Source organism: Vigna umbellata, chromosome 5 (assembly GCF_029865625.1).
Source record: "Vigna umbellata cultivar VRB3 chromosome 5, Vumbellata_1.0, whole genome shotgun sequence".
Lineage (NCBI taxonomy): Eukaryota > Viridiplantae > Streptophyta > Magnoliopsida > Fabales > Fabaceae > Vigna > Vigna umbellata.
In genome coordinates this window covers 41,700,677-41,716,481 of record NC_142169.1, presented here as the reverse complement: position 1 = coordinate 41,716,481, position 15,805 = coordinate 41,700,677, and the positions used below count along the sequence as shown (strand labels likewise).

The 15,805-nt window shown below is 35.2% G+C and overlaps 1 protein-coding gene across 7 annotated transcripts in view; it reads left to right on the top strand.

The window, feature by feature from the left end:
- The window catches only part of LOC124848859 (DExH-box ATP-dependent RNA helicase DExH6-like), a 34,347-nt gene that overhangs the window by 11,024 nt on the left and 7,518 nt on the right, over positions 1-15,805 (top strand). For all 7 annotated transcript variants that reach the window (XM_088116259.1, XM_088116258.1, XM_088116260.1 and 4 more), the window contains 4 exons: positions 6,336-6,426; positions 6,508-6,566; positions 9,758-9,907; positions 10,356-10,408. In XM_088116259.1, coding sequence (XP_087972385.1) covers positions 6,336-6,426; positions 6,508-6,566; positions 9,758-9,907; positions 10,356-10,408 — 353 coding nt within the window. The remainder of the gene's footprint in view (positions 1-6,335; positions 6,427-6,507; positions 6,567-9,757; positions 9,908-10,355; positions 10,409-15,805) is intronic.

Here is a 15,805-nt window from a genome sequence, read left to right as displayed (position 1 = left end):
TGATCAAAGGTTATTGAACAATTTAACATTTTAGTCAACTGGCTTAAGGAAATTAAATTAAAAGGACAATTAGGGACAAAAAGGACTGAGTTGAGATTGAGGGAGGGAGACAAAGAAACATGATCGACTCCTTTGGAAGAAGTTTTAGATCCATTTGCAAGGGTTATGAAATGAGGTTTTTCTCGAAAGGAAATAGATGAGAACAAAGAGGTATTACCAGAAATGTGATCAGAAGCACCTGAGTCAATTACCCATGAATTTTGACATTCCATAGATTGAGAAATGCAGACTGTTGATGTATTGGGAGATTGAGATGGTTGTGCCAAGCTCTTAGACTTTAACCTTAAATACTCTTGATATTCATCCTCAGAAAACATAGAAGTGGAGGTTTCAGTTTTTGAAGTGGAAGTTTCAGTCTTCGAAATATTGGCAGTTTTGGAAGGGAAACCATGTAAGGAGTAACAATTCTCTTGAGTATGACCCATCCTTTTACAATATGTGCATTGAGTACGTCCCCGACCTCCTCGTCCTCCTCCTCTAGTGCCACGTCCTCCTCTTCCTCGTGTGGCAACCATGACAGATGGTTCCACTAGTTCATGCGCTTCTTGAGTTTGAGATACCGGGACACACAGAAGGCGAGTGGTCAATGTTTCCATAGAGGGGACCTCATGACTAGTTAGAAGTTGATCTCTGAGATGATCAAAATCGGGATGTAGGGCACGAAGGATCAACATCATGTAAAATTTGTCTAGTTTCTTTTTGATATCCTCTAATGGATCTACTTCCAAAAACATCCTAAGTTCTTCGACAACAGATTGGGCTTCAGCCATGAAGGACACCATATCATGGTCTGCCATTTTAAGAGATGCAAGCTTGTTCGTAGTGTCATAGAGACGTTGAATATTGTTGGCATAAATGCTTTGGGCTTTCTTCCAAAAGGAGTGACAAGTTTTGAAAGCCCTCAAAGATACAAGAAGTTTGGGTTCCACTGATTGCCATAACAGGGCACACAACTGAAAATCTGCTTGTTTCCACTGATCAGCTTTTTCAGTAGGCACATGGCTTCCATCTCGCTCAAGGTGGTCATAATGCCCTTGGCCAAGGAACCACATTTCAACGGCAGCAGACCATGATAGATAATTTTTTCCATTTAGCTTCTCGGAGGTAATTGATGGACTTCCAGAGAAGGAAAGACTACTGCCAGACGCCATTTCTGAAGAAGACGAATAGTACTAGCGAGGAACAAGAAAACCCTAAGGGTTTAGACGAAGGAAACTGTGACAGTGATGGACGACGGTGGCCGGCAGCGACGGTGGCCGGCGACGGACGACGGTGGCCGGCGACGGGCGACGTTGGCCGGTGGCCGGCGACGAGCGACGGTGGCCGGCGACGGACGACGGTGGTCGACGGTTGACGGTGGCCGGCGGCGGGCAGCGGCGGACAGTGGCGGACGACGAAGAACTGTGGCGCCAGACAGATATATATTACGAGACAGAAACCAGAGCGGGTCTCCCGCTCTGATACCAACTTAAGATTGAAATTGTAAAATAATTCTAGAGGGCTTGATTGATCCCTCTCACAATCTTCTATTTATAAGAATAAATTGATACACAAGTACATGATAAATAGGTAACCCTAGACACAATATAATCATGATAAATAGGGTAATCCTAGACACTGTATAATCATGATAAATAGGGTAACCCTTGACACACTATAATGATGATAAAATAGGATAAATATCCTAACAATTATATTCACGAGAGGGGGGAGGGTTTCAGCAAAATTCGAAAGTCACAATTTTTGTATTGTACTAAGGAGTTTGCTATTTTAAAGTAATGTTAAACTTGAATGGGAGAGGGATAAAAAATCGTAATTGGAGGATCATAAGTTGACTCATAAGAGTTACAAATATATGAAAAATTATATTTATAGACATGAGCATGCATTAAAATTAATATATGTGGTAAGATATAACATATAACACAACTAAAAATAGGTCCACAGTTCATAACGTTACTCTTAAATAAAATAACTAAGAAATTCATGGATTCTTAATGCTTCGATTACCCATCGTCCCGTGAGAACAAAAATGAGGTTTCAAAGACAAACCTAAGTTCTCGAGATTAACGGAAGAAAGTGGTTCGAAAGCAAACAATAAATTGGATCTAGTGATTGATCCTAATGATGTTAAATCATCCCCGTGAGAACGAAAGTGAGTTTCAAAGGCAAACCTATGCTCTTGAGATTATCGGAAAAGTGGTTCGAAAGCAAACAATAAATTGGATCTAGTGATTGATCCTAATGATGTTATCTTAACGAACTTGAGATCAGAACATTACTTGTTTTGATACATCTAATAGTCTTAAATCGCCTTAGGAGTAAATATCAAAGAAAACTAAAATAGACCTTTTTGTGTTAATCTCTATTGGGCTTGTTGGAACACTTAATAAAACTATCACAGGAAATTGTTAATATTATAAGCGGTTCATACTCCTCCGTACTATCTTTATATTCATTAATGCCATCCCCTCCATGATCATTATTATTAGCAATTGGTGGAATCTCCAAATCATCTAAAGGTGTAGCAACTACACCATTAGCATCTTCTCCAATTTCAGCTAAGATGTCTTTGTCCAAACTGTCGAATGTTGGATTTGCTTCATTCTCTTCCACAATCCATTCATCATCAGAAGCAAGATCATCAATGATATATTCATTTGGTTTTCTAATATCCTTCTTGTTCAATCTTGAATTAACCATCACAAATACCACATTATTCATGGTCTTTTGTTATGGAGTTTTTTTTTTCTTGGTGTGGACTTAAATATTTATAAATTAACACGTCATACTAGCCTAACAGGTGATATATCAATAAATAATTATACTTGACACTTGAAAGTATGAAGGAAAGTCTAAGAGAATTCAGTGATTTCTTTACTGATTCATTCACATGTATATGTATCTTACAATAGCAGTCAAACCACACATTAAGCAAGTCTAGTGGTGCTAGCGCCATCGACTTTGTTTATCTCCTTCGTTTCTAGTCTACAATGGGAACCATGGTGAAACAAAAGGGTCACGAGTGTTGTTGGGTCCAATTAGGTTGTTTTGTGGCCAACAATGGGTCGTTGAACCCTAGCTTCAAAAGATGAGAAGGATTGACGCAACATGTGATTCCTTGATTTGATGTGCATCATTGTGAGTTCACAACAGCCCATGCCTCCCTCAATTTGGCATTTGTGTCAGCTTGCAACATTCCTCATATGTGTAGGGTCGAGCGAGTCTTCTCATGATCTTAACAACACTATTCTAAAGTATCTCATTCAATGTTGAATTAATAATCAATAGCCTATATGACCTTATTATCCTCAACGTGAAATCTAATTTGTTGATTGAATGTAAAATCTGCTAAGTTGCATGCTTATAATGCTAATTTTTAACTTTTAATACTTGTATTGATAAAAATACAACAATAGTTTGATCAAATTTGTATTTTATTATCATTATAATGATTTTGCTAATAAAAAAACGAGAGATTCCTATTGTTTGAAAATTTTGTTCAATTTTACTCTCAAATTTAGAAAGAAGATTATTTTTCTATATTTCAATAATGAGGCCATTGGGCCTATCAATACATGGGCCTGCTCTTTATTTTAGGAAATATAAAGAGCTAATTCTAAGGAAACAAATCCGTGTAATTATGGGATTGTTTTTAAATACATAAAGCTAGTTTTAATCGCCAGATACACTTGTAAGAAAAATTAAAGTTATAGCAAGGATAAAATAAAAAAAAATCCTAAAATACATAATGAGCAATGCGGTTTTGACACTACCACTCAAATGGGTAAGTCTTTTCCATTTCCAGCTTAAATATAATTCTTTCTAAGTTAATGCTGTTCAACCCTTTGGCCAGTATGTCTGCAAGTTGATTTTGAGTGGATACATATGGGATGCTACACCATTGTCAAGTTTTTCTTTGATAAAATGTTGGTTCACCACACTATGTTTAGTTCCATCACGTGGCATTGGGTTATGAGCTATTCTAATCATATTTTAATTATCATGATATGACCTCATAGGTTTATCCCTCTTTATCTTCATTGAAGGTGACGTCTCTTCAGAAATAATTTTTTGGATGATGGGTGATAGCATTTGTATCCCTTGTGTGGTTGAGTATCCTAAAGAAACACATTTGACAGCCCTAGGATCCAGTTTTCCCTTTCAACTACTATGAACATGCACAAATGATATACACTGTGACTTTGAATAAAAGTAGAACTAACCTTAAATTTGTGTTTCAATAGGAAAACCCAAGTCACCCGGGTACAATCTTCTATAATGGTTATAAAACATTTAGCACCTATGATATTATAGATATTGGAGGGACCCCATCAATATGAATAAGATAATACGATAAAAAGGGACAAGACACCTCTTGTTACTAATGGACAAATTAATGCACTTGTGTTTAGGATGTTTCAGCCAGCAATGGTATAGTTAAGCTTTCTCTTTACTGGTCGTGGTGGATTCAGATACGAGGGAGTGTCTATAGATAGGCTGATTGGGGTCCTCCATGTACTAAAGGTCTTTCCATTTTCTAGTCTTTCCATTCTCTTGTATGTCCAGTCGTCCTCCTTGAGTTCTTCTCTTGTAAAATAAAAGAATTGCTATGAAAAACATTACATGAAAGATCTTTTGAGTTTTTGTACATAAATCAGACTAGTGGACAATTTAGGGACATGAAGGAGACTTTTTAAGGTTATGGATGGGCTTATTTGGATGATTCCTTGTCCTGCTGTTATTATAAGACTTCCATTTTCTGTTGAAGTTTTCTTGTTGCTAGAACATGGAGAATATGAGGTATTTGGGTAGTGGGGTCATATGGTCAGTGACTCCAAAGTCTAGTATCCAATGGTGAGAAAAAAGATGTATCTGAAGCATTAAGACCAAAAGAAAATGGAAACTTATCAGAATATGTTAGAGAGCACGTTCCTGAGTTGGACATATAGGTGGGTTCCCAATTCTCCAGCAGTTTGGGATTTGTTCCCAAATTCCGTTCCAGAATTCATGATCTCAGCCATATAAGTGGGTTTTCCAGCAATAAAGGCTGGCATAGTGATTAGAGTGATAGAATAATGAAGGCTGCAATATGTTCAAGGGGGTGCGTTAATGGAGGCTGCGTTTTAGGGTTGATAGACACGGGTTAGAGACGTCCAAAGATCAGGAGCTCAGTACCATCTCAAGTTTAGAAAGAATAATATATTTCGCCTGAATTTTAATAATGAGGCGATTGGACCAATACATACATGGGTCTGTTTCTTTTTGGAAATATAAAGTTAATTAATTCTAAGGAATCAAATCGGTGTAATTATGGGATTGTTTATAAATATATAATCCTAGTTTTAGTAGCCAAATACACCTGTAAATAACGACTAAAATTATATTAAGGTTACAAAAATCCTAAAACACATCATAAGCAGCATAATTTTGACATTAACGTTTGAATATTTCATATTATAGCTGTTTCGGGTCCTATAATTTTTAAATGCCATATTCCTTTGTTTATGTCATATTATTTGCACTTTGTGTGTTGTATTTGTTCTTCATATGATAAATAAATACTCATGAATATATAAATTATCTTATATTTAAAATTTGTTATTAGTGAATAATTTTAAATGTATAAATTATGTTAGATTTATGATATACAATTTATATTAATGTTATTTTTAATTGTTGAATATTCTTTCTAAAATAGGTAACAGGTGAAGATAGATATGAAAAAATGTTCTCGTTCGAGAAAAATTTCCACGAATCTCTTGATGAAGAATTACTCCTAAAAGTGAATTCATTCAAGATTGTATTACTAATATATATATATATATACATACATATACATATATACATACATATACATATATATATATACATATATATATATATATATATATATATATATATATATATATATATACATATCTACATATATGTGTGTATATACATATATGTGTATATGTATATACACACACACATATATAAATACATATTTATACATACATATTAATACATATATATATATACACACACATGTATATGTGTATGTATGTGTGTATGTGTGTCTATATATATATATTTGAAAGAGAGAGAGGATAAATCATATCATTCAAGATTGTATTACTAATATATGTACATATTTATATATATGTGTGTGTGTGCGTATGTATTTAAAATAGAGAGAGAGGATAAATGATATTTCAATAAACATTCTATGCTTTGTATAATATTTTTCTTTTTGAAATGACCCGCTTAATTTATAATGAAAAATAATTCAGGTCCCGCAATATATATTGGATCACATGTGGGGTAAGGGTGAGGTCTGCAAAATAATTTGCACTCAGCTGCAATCTGTATCAGCAATTTCAGGTGTGTAAATTTTGCACCCATAATTTTCACAGTTTCCCTGTTCTATTATAATTATAAGGTGTCCTGTGTTTGTCTCTCTAGTTTCTAAGAGAATCTCCAGTGAGAGAGGAGAGGTTATTGGAAACGATGTGGGATACAAGGTACTTCTATTTATTTTATCTTTGTTAGTATTAGTATATGGTTTACTTTTCTGTTTTGGATTTGAGTTTTTGTTTGATCTGTGGACATTGTTATTATTAGGCCAGTGTTTTTGAGCTCAGATGATGCACGCATAATTTTTATTGAATCTTTTCAATGAAGTGTATTGAGAGTTTGTCATTAATAAATTAAAGAAGTATAACCTTTCTCTACACATTCCTGATTGTTTTATGGTTGTCATAGACTATAACTGTGATTTACAGGTTAAACTTGATTCCTGGTTTTGAAAAAGATTGTTTTCTAATCTAACCTTTAGGAAAAAATATTCTACATTTTGGAATGAATTTTTGAATAGAGCAGGTTTTTCTTAATGCAGTTAATTAAAGGTTTTGGGCAAAATTCACCCCTATGAGCATTATTGAATTGAGTAACGAGCTTAAAAATTTGCTCTATGAAAATCTCCTTGTGTAGCTTGCTGTGAAGAAAGACTATTTATATCTAGTTGGTGCAAGTTCCAGTGTCAGCCATCACAAGGAATAGAAAGAAGTAGTGGTTTTGGCATATGAGATAAGGCATTTGAGTGTATTCCTTAGCCACCAATATGGCTTTTAAACAATGAACTTCATCTTTGGACCCAACTTTAATGGCATAAACTAATCTTAACCAATTGGTTTCTTGCCAGAATGAAGAAGAATAAACTCCAATGTATGTATCATTATGATCTAGAGGTTTCATTTCAACAATCATGGCTTGTTGCCATCTAGGATGATGAATTGCTTTGTGAAAACTTTTTGGAATATAGAGAAACAAAGGGGAAATATGAAGCTAGACCATAATAACTCAAAATGTCGTATAATGATGATAGTTTCAAGTAGAAGAAATGCTATTATGAAATGGATTATCATTATTAGGCTTTGTAGTATAAGTGTTTGAAGGTCATGCCATGTAACAATTAAAATACTTAGGGATCAATTTCTTGTGCTCAATGTCCATATGTAACTAGAATAGATGAAACAACTTTAGTTGGACCATTTGTCAGAGAGTGAGGTTGATTTTCCTCGAGGGGATAACTGCAAAAGAAAAAAAAAAAGGCAAGTAAGACTTGTTGGATTGAGGTAGTTCTTGTATAGAGGGTGGGATAAAGTGAGTCTTCTTAAAAGAGGCAACATCAATTGACACCTGCATAACACCTTTTGATATTTGAAGAGTAACATTTATATCCTTTATGAGGATGGGATTATCATTGGAAAATGCATTTAATTGCTCAAGAATAGTGTTGAAATGTAATGTTCTTTATTATTTATTAATACTTATGTAGGTAAACTCAACTGTTAGGTTTTAGAGGTTTCCTAACCTTTTGTATTTTGCATTATTGTACTCTGTAAATATAGTAGTAAGTTGTTTCAGTGGTTTAAGAAAAATAAAACTTTTTTAGCTATTATAAGCTTTTCAAGTTGGTATCAGAGCTAGACCACTGTGTTTTCACTGTCTGTCATTGGCATTGCTGTCCTTCTGCAATCTGTTGCCGCTGTGCGCTGTCGTCGTCGTTTTTGTTTGTTGCTGTCGTCGTTGCTGTTCGCGGCTGCATTTTATTTTTGAAGTCAAGGTTAGGTGCATCTCGAGAAGTGCAACTCATTCTTGGTGGTCAACGCCTCAATTGCCTCCACATGCTTCGTGACGCGCCACCTTTCTCTGACTAGCCTCGGGTGCATGTTCCTCATGCGTTGCCTTCTCGGTGCTAGAATCTCACTACACTACTGCCGGTCGTCTTGTCACAGTCTTCTGAGTGTGTTGTGGTCCTTGTTTTTCTGGTTCGTTGGCCGTTGCTCATATCTAGGGTTTTTACTCTCTCTCAAGCCATTTTTTTCCTTCATCAGTTTTCTTTGGAATGGCTTTTTTTTTGGAACACTCTATCTGCCACTCCTACATTATTTCTACAAAACTCAACTGGAAAAACTATTTATCTTGGTCTTCTTTTGTGGAGTTATGGTTTCTTGGTCAAGGATACCAAAATCATCTTGAACAAGGTGTTTCTATTATACCCGATGAAGAGAAATCTCACTGGCAAAAGCTTGATTTTCAATTATGGGCTGACTTATGGCAATCTGTCAGAGGTCTTAAAAATTTTGAGACCTTACAAGACGTGCTCCTCTTTTTGAAAAATGGCACAAGATATCTTTGCTAATGATGTGCAACGTCTCTTTGATGCAACTCAAATGGTACTCTAACAAGCCAATCACGACATGGTTGTTCACATAGGAAAAGCTCGTGCCGTAGTAGGAGAGTTAAATAATTTCTTTGGTCTTGATTCTTTAGAAGATAGCAACAATAAAGCATGATATGTTTTACATGGTCCTAATTTTGAGAAGTCTACTGATAGGTTTCTGATCAAGAAACCCAAACTATTACCGCAAATGCACTAACAGAACACTGTATAACCTCTCTTTTTATTATCAACAGAAAAAATACAAGTATAAGGCCACTCTGAGAGCCTAACCTCCCCCTACAGGATTAACAATTCCTGTACCGATTACCCCCAGTCTAATAGTCCCCCAACAACTAACAAAGCCTATCTATTTATACAGACTCATTCCAGCCTTTCCTAAATGTCAGGGCAGTTAGGCTAACTAACGCTTTCTTCTCCTTTCATATACTCTCAATCCCTAACATCTACACTCATATTTTGATCATGTTCATGATCAAGTTTTAGCTAGTGATCAACTCCCATCAATGGACTACTTAGTTACTTGACTTCTTTGTGATTACAACTCATGTTCCTACTAAACTTCATATAGTAGATATTTTTACAAAAGGGCTCCCTCTGGATAGATTTCAAAATCTTGTTGGCAAGTTGGGAGTAGGCAAGTTGGGAATGATTGATATTCATTTACCAACTTGAGAGGGAGTGTTGTAATTAGAGGAAAATCTTCTTAATTAGAGAAATATCCATAGAATCTTTCTAATTAGAGAAAATATTTGTAGGTTCTTCTAGATTATTTTTCAATAAATTATTTCCTTATTTTTCTTTCTGAGAAGATTAAATTGTAACAAATAGAGGTAAGGAGAATCTAATAGATATGAATGATAATAATAAAATTCATTCTCTTTTCAAGTGAACTGATTACCTTCTTTCTTAGTATTGATTCCCATATTCATGTTTACACTTCACATCTCATTTTAAACTACCATCCAGGTACAGTTTGAAAGTGAAGGTGGAAGGCACTCATCAATTGTGCTCTGTACTCCTGGAGTTCTATTGAAGGCTTTGGCTTCTACGAGTTCCCATTTTTCGAAGAGACAGCATGTGCAGGGTGGCATTTCTAATATTACTCACATAATTATGGTAATTTATCGATTATACCTTTATTATTATTTGTTAGAGCTCCAACACGGTGCTTAATCTTCAATAGATAATTAATGTTTATGCTTCTATCTATGCTAAATCCGAAATAATTATAAACATAGGTAGGCCTTTAAAGCAATTGGAATCTAAATGTCATTACTTCTAACTATTATCTGGGTGGAAAACAAATTCTAGTGCTGTCCTATATTTTATGCCTTCGGATGCCCACTACACAGCTATAATGATAGTCAAAATCAAAAGAAGATGTAAATTATGACATTGTTATGTATAAAGAAAAGGTTGAAGGTTCTCTTAAAAAACTTGTGATGTGAAGTTCAATTGTCTTCATTTATCCAGTCTTCATTAGTCATGCATAAATTGTCCATATGCCGTGTCTTCCTTTTTAGCAATAAATTGGTATGTTATTTGACCTTCATTTGGTGTACAGGATGAGATTCACGAAAGGGAAAGCTACTCAGACCTCATGTTGGCAATCCTCAGGTGAAAGGGACTTATTATCATATAACTTTGTAGTGTTTTTCCATTAAATATCAAAGTATAATTCCTGCAGCATATAATTGGTTGTAAAATTAGGCTGTAGCTGTTCATATTATGTGGAGATCCTAGATGGCAATCAATTAAAGTTTATGCTGTTCACGGATGCTGATGCTTTCTTCTACTGCATTTCATTGAAAATCTCCTTTCCTTTCCTTACTAATTTTGTTTAAAATTTCACTTTATGCTTAATTTCTGATTTATTGAAAAATTCTATTAATTTTTGTTGCTGTGATCTTGTTTCCTTTCATTGTTTTGTTCATCACAAGTTATTCTTAGCATTTTCACTCTGTATCCTTTCGTGTAATAAAATCACCTTATAAAATAATGTCAAGTACCCTTGTCTTCCTAAATAAAATCAATGTTTGTAGGACTTGCTTATTCAACATTTTCTTAACTAATCATTTTGTTAAAACTGAGTACAAATAACAATCAATGTCATATTAATCTTCAAATTACAGTCGTCTGGTTGTTCCTTCATCCAAGAATGATATTTGCTGTAGATAATAATGCTATTGACACTTCTTCATACTGATCAGAAGCATGGACACAAAGCACATAATCTCCAAAAATGTGGGACGTGATGACATACATATTCAACGTCATTATGAATTATTTAAATTGACAATCAAGATTTATATTTAAAATCATCTATAAAAAAGTTAAATCAAATATAATAATATGAACTTATAGTTGCCTCATACAAAAATGGATCTAATCCTTTAATCTAAAATAAAAAAGTAAAAAACGAAACTAATTCATATAAGGCATTTAACCCCTTTTAGATAACCATCATTAGAAAGACACCATCTAGTGGATAATCATCTAAAGAAAAATTAAAGTTAAAAATAGGACTGATTTTATTATTTTGAATGATGAAAAATACATTCTCATATCCTCTATGTGTAACAATCTAATTCTCCTAAAAAGGGAAATAGGGAAACTAGGAAAACAAAATAAAATAGAAGATAATACATCTATTTTTTCTAATTAGGAAGATTCTAAGGATATCTTCTCTAATTACAACACTCTCCCTCAAGTTGGTAAATGAATATCAATCATTCCCTTCTTGCCTACAAGATCTTGAAATCTACTCGGAGGAAGCCTTTTTGTATAAATATTTGCTATTTGAAGTTTTGTAGGACATGAGTTGTAATCACAAAGCCTTTGTCAAGATCATTTATGATGAAATGTCTGTCAATCTCAATGTGTTTGGTTCTGTCATGCTGTACTGGATTATGGGCTATGCTCATGGCAGACTTATTGTCACAATGTAGTTGCATTAGGTTATCCACTTTGACTTTAAGATCATCTAAAATGATTTTCATCGAGAGTCCTTCACACATTCCTTGAGCAAGAGCTCGAAATTCAGCTTCTGCACTAGAATAGGATACTCTATCTTGCTTTTTGCTTCTCCATGTTACCAGACTATCTCCAAGAAACACACAAAATTCCGTTGAGTAAGCAACCTCTATTCTAAGAAAATTTTTGAGTTTTTGTAAGTCTTTCATTTCAAATTGGGCAGTCAATTTATCTTTTAATGCCAATTTTTCTGTTTCATCATCTCATGCAATAATCATATCATCCGCATAGACAAGCAATAGAGTGATTTTACCTGTAGAAGAGTGCTTTATGAATAGAGTATGATCTCCTTGGCTTTGTCTGTAACCCAAGGAAACCATTGCTTTTGTAAATCTTCCAAACCATGCTCTAGGGGATTGCTTTAGACCATACAATGCTTTCTTCAGGAGGCATACCTTGTTTCTTTCATTTTTCACTTCAAAACCTAGGGGAATCTCCATGTACACTTCCTCTTCTAGATTTCCATGAAGAAAGGCATTCTTCACATTCAGCTGGTGTAAGTCCCATCCAAAATGAGCAGCTAAAGCGAGAATAACTCGAACTATATTCATCTTTGCTACTAGGGCAAATGTCTCCTCATAGTCAATCCCATATGTTTGGGTATATTCTTTTGCCACCAATTTAGCTTTATATCTTTGTTCCATCTACCTTATGTTTCACTGTGGATATCCATCTACACCCTACTGCCTTCTTGTCTCTTGGCTTATCAACAATCTCCCAAGTTGAATTTCTTTCTAATGCATTCATCTCTTCTTTCATGGCTTGATTCCAATGTTCAAGTTTCATGGCCTCTTGGATTGAGGTAGGAATTTTTGTGGCATCAATGGCAACAATAAAACTTCTGTGCTTAAGAGAGATTGTTAGTGCAAACACACTGAGAAATAGGATATTTAGAACATGATCTTCTTTCCTTTCTCAATGCAATGGATAAATCCTCAGTAATACATACCTCCTCGTCATTGATATCTTTAGGGATCCTCACCTTCAGATTAGACATTTTTTCTTGCTCGAGAGTCGAAGTGGGTTGTTTTCTTCTTTCATATTTTTTGCCAAATAATATGTCTTTCTCTTCTTCCTCACTGTGGACTATGGTACCTTCATTGCTCAGGTCTTGGGCATCCTGCAAAGACAAACATGGTAATGACAAGAAGGAGAGTTCATCCACTTCAAGTGCTTTCTCCCCCTGAAGTGGTGGAGTGACATAAAAGGATTGTGTTTCATGAAAGGTGACATCCATGGTGATAAAGACGCGACGACTCTGAGGATAATAGCATTTGTACCCTTTTTTATTAGAAGGATACCCAATAAAGACACATTTAAGAGCTCTGGGATCTAATTTATCAAAAACAACACATCCAAAGACTCGACTAGGTAGACTCGTTATTAGGGAAGAAGAAGGAACAAAAGACAATAGAGACTTTATAGGACTAATGCCATTTAAGATATGAGTGGATAACCTGTTAATGAGATATGTGACAGTTAACACAACTTCTCCCCAATAATTTTTTGGAACAAACATTTGAAAAAGAAGAGCTCTAGTTACTTCAAGATGATGATATTTCTTTCTTTTTGCAATCCCATTTTGTTGAGGGGTGTTAACACAAATTAGTTCATGAACAATACCATTATGAGACAAAAAATTGAGAAATTCATGATTCACATATTCAGTACCATTATCAGACCTGATTCTTTTGATATTTTTTCCAAATTGATTTTTGACAAGACTGGAAAAATTAACAAAAATTTGAAAAACTTCGGATTTATTTTTCACAAGGTATGTCTACGTGACACGGGTACAATCGTTAATAAAGGTAACAAACCATTTGGCTTCAAAAATAGAATCTATGACAAGACCTCAAACATCAGAGTGAATTAAATCAAATGGAGAAATACTCTTTTTATTACTAATAGGATAAGATGCACAATGGTGTTTTGACAATTGACAAATATCACAATTAAAAGACTCAATAGACTCCTTGGTAAACAAATCAGGAAATAAGAACTTGATAAGACTAAATGAAGGATGCCCGCTTTTGATAATGTAATCATATTTGGGAATTTGCCCACGTCTCAGATGTAGCGTGTTGATTGATGATTTTTGTGTAGCTTTGGTTATCAAACTCTAAAAAATACAACCCACTCTGCTCCTTAGTAGTTAAAATCGTCTTTCCCGTGGCAAGGTCCTGTGGAAAACACAATAAGTTGGAAAAAATGTTACTGAACAATTTCAATCCTTTGTGAGTTTTTGCACAGAGATAAGACTATTAGCTAATTGAGAAACATGTAAAACATCCTTCAATACAATAGATGAGTCTAAAATTATATTTCCAGAGCTGCATATAGGTATACCCTGACCATTCACAACTATAATAAATTGTTCTTTATTTCTTTTACCATGAGTCGAAGGACACAGTAAAATGTGTTATATGATCAGTTGCACCCGAATCAAGGATCCAAATACCTTGAGACACATGACCAACACTATTCGGACAAATCTTACCTTTTATGGACAAAGTACATGATCTAGGGGGCTTACTCATTGATTCAACCATTGCTTTCAAGCACTCGAGTTACTCCTTATAAGCTTTCATATCAAGATTTAGTGGTGGTGAAGGACTAGATTGATTGGTGGCTTCCTATTATGAGGTAGTATGATTTACCTATCTTTGAGTAGACCCTTTGTTGTTTTCCATGCGTTCGAGAACATTCTTTCTTCCATGGAGTTTGAAGCATGTTTCCTTGGTATGTCCAAATCTTTTACAGTATGAACAATAGTCCCCATGAGTACCTTTTTCAAACGACTTTCCCCCAACATTTGTTCTGTTATGGACTCCCTTTCCAGTTGTCATGACAGTTCTCCGAGTTTCTTCTCCTCTTACCATAAAAAAAAAAACTTATCATAGGGATGACAATTTTTATCTTCCAAAAATCTGTACCCAGATTGGGTCGTACTCATGATTCCGGCCATGGAGAAATTTAAAGATTCTTCCCTTTTCAATGAATTCAGCAAGTGCGGCAGCATCTATTTTACAGATCTTTATTGTTTGGTTCTGATCGAATTTCATCCAAAGACCATTCACAATTCTGTGATATTCTGATACAGAAAGGGAGCCTCGTTTTGTATTAAATATCCTGCTTTCAATGTCATAGTAAGCAACAAGATCCTTTTTTAATGAAAAAGTACTCTGTAAATCATCCCATATTTCTTTTGTAGAAGAATGAAACATATAATTTCTACTTATCTCAGGAATGATGGATTGCCACATCCAAGTCATAATTAATGAATCTTCATTGTCCCAAATTGAAAAATGAGTGTCCTCTGGTTCTGATTCTCCTCCATCTATGTGATCAAGTCTTGAACGACCCTTGAGAATCGTTCGAATAAACTGGCTCCATTGTAAGAAATTTCGACCATCCAATCAACAGGTATCCCCTATATTTGGTAGGTCATTAGGACCCAAAGAAATAATTTTTACTTCAGACATCCCATAGAACGCAATCAGGAGTATCTGTTGACCTTTTCCAAGACGACGACAATGTGTGGGTCACACCAAGAAAAGGAGCAAAACTTAAAACTTAGATCTACTCAAATATAGGCCAAACAGGTCGTTACCGACCCTAGGAATAGACTCAAGAGGCTCCAGCGACTCTGTCTGTGGCGACATCGGTAAGTGGGTCTCGCTGGAGGTGGGCGCGTAGGCTACATGCGTCGACGACGGTGGCGGCTCGTGGGAGCTTCTCTCCTGCATCGACTTCTAGTATTGTGGTCGTCGGTGTTGGGTGCACCTCTCTGCCCTTTCAACGACCCCAACCAGCGACAACGGCGACGGCCAGACAGCGGCGGCAGCATGACTGCACAGCGGAGCGAAGCCCCAAGATTGGGAGCTCTGATACCAAGTAGAAAATAGGACTGATTTTATTATTCTAAATGATGAAAAATACATTCTCATATCCTCGATTTGTAACAATCTAATTCTCTTA